The 3,179-nt window shown below is 44.6% G+C and overlaps 1 protein-coding gene across 1 annotated transcript; it reads left to right on the forward strand.

Moving 5' to 3' along the window:
- The first annotated feature begins 403 nt into the window (after nucleotides 1-403).
- Nucleotides 404-2,798, forward strand: ier5l (immediate early response 5-like). The gene has a single exon (XM_041059603.1). It carries the CDS (start codon nucleotides 554-556, stop codon nucleotides 1,448-1,450), a length of 897 nt encoding a protein of 298 aa, XP_040915537.1. The 5' UTR covers nucleotides 404-553; the 3' UTR covers nucleotides 1,451-2,798.
- The last annotated feature ends 381 nt before the right edge of the window (nucleotides 2,799-3,179 follow it).

Below are 3,179 nucleotides of genomic sequence, written 5' to 3' on the forward strand. Positions count from 1 at the left end.
TTTTTTTTTTTTTTTTTCTTGTCATGTATGTCTTATTGATACACGTGTGTGATAGAATTAACTCCACTGCTATACTTTAGGTATCTTGGTGCTTTTTTTCTTGTTTATGTATTTTTTATTTGATTTTCCACTGTGACATGTGTAGCCGGTAAACTGACTGTTAGGGGTCCCAGCTCTGGGGCAGCAGACATATGGACACTCCTGTTACATAGCCTGGGTGGAATTTGAATAGTACAGAGGAACCGCCTAACAATGATTGGTTGAGAGAGAAATATTTTCAGCGCGCCTGCTTGTCACTCAGCGGATCTCAGGCAGCTGATTGGCTCCTCCTGAAGAGGGCGGACTCCCTGCCTTGACTATATACATATTCTGGTTTCAGGGCATCTGCAAATGATCGCTGGCTTTCGCAGGGAGGCAGATCGTTGTGTCCAATGTTTCTTCACAGAGCTGACTTGAACCTCTCTTTTCGAACAAAACGAGTCCCGCCGAGACAGCCGAGAGTCGGTTTACCTCTCCCGGACAGGAGCTGGGGGTGGTCCGGGGGAAAACATTAATGATCAGCACCATGGAATGCGCAGTGGACGCGCAAAGCCTGATCTCCATTTCCTTAATGAAGATCCACAACTCCAGGACGCAGAGAGGGGGGATCAAGCTGCACAAAAACCTGCTGGTCTCCTATGTGCTGAGGAACGCCAGGCAGGTCTACATCAAGGAGAAATACGCGGAGATCTACAGGATGCAGCAGTACGAGGAGGTGATGACGGTCTGCAACGAGATCCAGGAGCTCAACCCGCTGGATCTGGACGCAGAGGACGCCGACGATGAGGAGCAGGCGCGGGCTTCTTGCTGCGTCGAAGAGACGAGTCTGTGCGACTCTGCGTGCCACAGAGGCGCGGCGCAGCCAGCGGCGCACGTCCGGGCGGCGAGCACTCTCCTCGGCTGCTCTCCCTTCGAGGACGGCAGCAAAGAGCCGGAGCCGTCAGACTACCGAAGCTGCTGCATGGAGGCGTCCCCCGTGTCACACTTTGACCAGTTTTCTGCAGACAACAACAACAGGCACTGCAACAAAACCACAGTCCTGGACTTGGACACGCATGTGGTGACCACGGTGGAGAACGGTTACCTCCACCAGGACTGCTGCTGTGACGCGCTCCAGTGCGGCCAGGGCGCGCAGTCCCCGGCCAAGAAACGGAAGGTTGAGTTCGGCTGTTGCATTTCGGAGCTGGAGGAAGTATCTGATTTTACAGCCTCTCGCAAGAGAGCGAAACGCGAGGACTGTTCCTTCTCCAGCCCGGACTACACGGACACTTCCAATATCTCCAACCTGATCTCCATCTTCGGTTCGGGGTTTTCAGGGCTGCTGAGCAGACAGGCGGACTTGGAACAGATCTGTAGCAAACAGGCCCTGGCCAGTCTTGGAGCATGGACCCGGGCGATTGTGGCATTTTGAATCAAACACTTTATTTTACGGGAGACCGGGGCCGGTTGTAACACGTTTACCCTACAAAGTATTAGACCTAGTAAACAAAACCTAACAAACCAAACAAACCTATTGTCTACTGCCAATTTCTGTTTGGGAACATTGTTCTAAGCTTAGGGACCTGTTCTTGAATATTAACAAAGAAACGTTCCCTAAGACAGATTACAATATCTGCAACGTTCCTGTGTTGAAAAATGTCATTTGTGGAACTTCATGCTTTGTTACAGGGTCAAAAAATTTTCATTCCTGTGGAGACTTTTTTTTTTAATGACCACACAGGAATTGATGAATATTCTTTGACATTATTTATGTACACAAGTTATTTGAAACCTTCCAGAAATATTCTTTGAATGAGCATCCTAAGTCAACACAGTACTTTCTTGGAAGGTTATGGCAAATATTACCAAATGGCAACATCATGGAAACATTAGGCTAGGCAGATCCACTGGGGAAACTGACAATTTAACTATTTCACATCTTTCCTATGTGGAGGTTTTACTACATAATATGTATTTGTTAAAGTCAAAAATTGTGTATGGGTATTTAAAAAAAAATCACATTTTCTTGTGTCCAACCTCAGTTTGATCAGTAGATCAAACTGAGGTTGGACTGAAAACTGAGATTTTCATTGGATTTGTTAGCCATTGATACAGAATTTTAAACATTAGCTAAACCCACAGTCTGTGTTGTAGTTAGATAAAACTAAAATCACATCAGCTCAGATGCTGGCTAACCTCAGTAGCTTTCAAGCTTTCAAACAGCTGTAACACAAACAGTGTTTCAAAATGTTTTTGAGCTGAAATCATCAAGAATTACAGAATTACATGTGACTGTAGTTCATTGGTGTTCGCTGGGTGACATCACTAAACACTTGCTTCTGATTGGACGAAATGTAGGCGTAACAACTGAACCCGGTCTCCCCTTATAAATGTGTAAATCGACTTTATTTTTGCAAGAAAAAGAAAAGCTATTTAAAAGTTAGCGATTTAACGACAATAGTTTTGACAGGGAGAGGAAAGAGTTTGTGCCATACGAGTCATGTGCAGGCTTTCCTGTTCTCAGAATGGGACACATACAAGTCTACACAACACACTCTGGTGACTTAAATCTGATGAAATGGATTGACTGTCGTTGCCTTAAATCCAATGCACACTACTGCTAGCTACTGTCAAAACCGAAAGTACATTGAAAGTGAGTGAATGTCTCTGCTGTCTCTCTCTCTCTCGTCCTGAGCTGAGGAGCCTTTTGGGAAAAAAAAAACAAAACAAACCATTAAAACAAAACAAAAAAAAAAAATCTCCATTTTTAAATGGACCTTGCACATTCTGAGCAGTTTGTCGTCAAGTGAAACACCACGTTCGAGACTCCCTGAACACTTCTGAGGTACAACATGGACTCTTAACCAGCTCATATCACTTGATGGGGTGCCAACAGTTTAATTCTCTAACTTTTTTTTGGACTATTTAGTCACTACACCTCTACTCCCAGTGTGTGATGGTAAACAGTCCGGCTTATTTTGGCAGTTTGACGTCCTCTCTTAATCACGGTTGTTGCTTCAAAGCCTTCACAGCAATTCATGATTCCAACGTGTCTTGGTTTTGTGAGTTTCACTTTGTTTTCGTAAAAGAAAGATCTTAGTCCTTTTGTTTTAAAAAGGCAAACTAATGATTTTAGCCATAACCTGAGAATCCATGCATTA

This window comes from Toxotes jaculatrix, chromosome 16 (genome assembly GCF_017976425.1).
Source record: "Toxotes jaculatrix isolate fToxJac2 chromosome 16, fToxJac2.pri, whole genome shotgun sequence".
Classification (NCBI taxonomy): domain Eukaryota; kingdom Metazoa; phylum Chordata; class Actinopteri; family Toxotidae; genus Toxotes; species Toxotes jaculatrix.

Coding starts and splice junctions, on each gene's coding strand:
- ier5l (XM_041059603.1), top strand. CDS start 554: ATGATCAGCACCATGGAATGCGCAGTGGACGCGCAAAGCCTGATCTCC.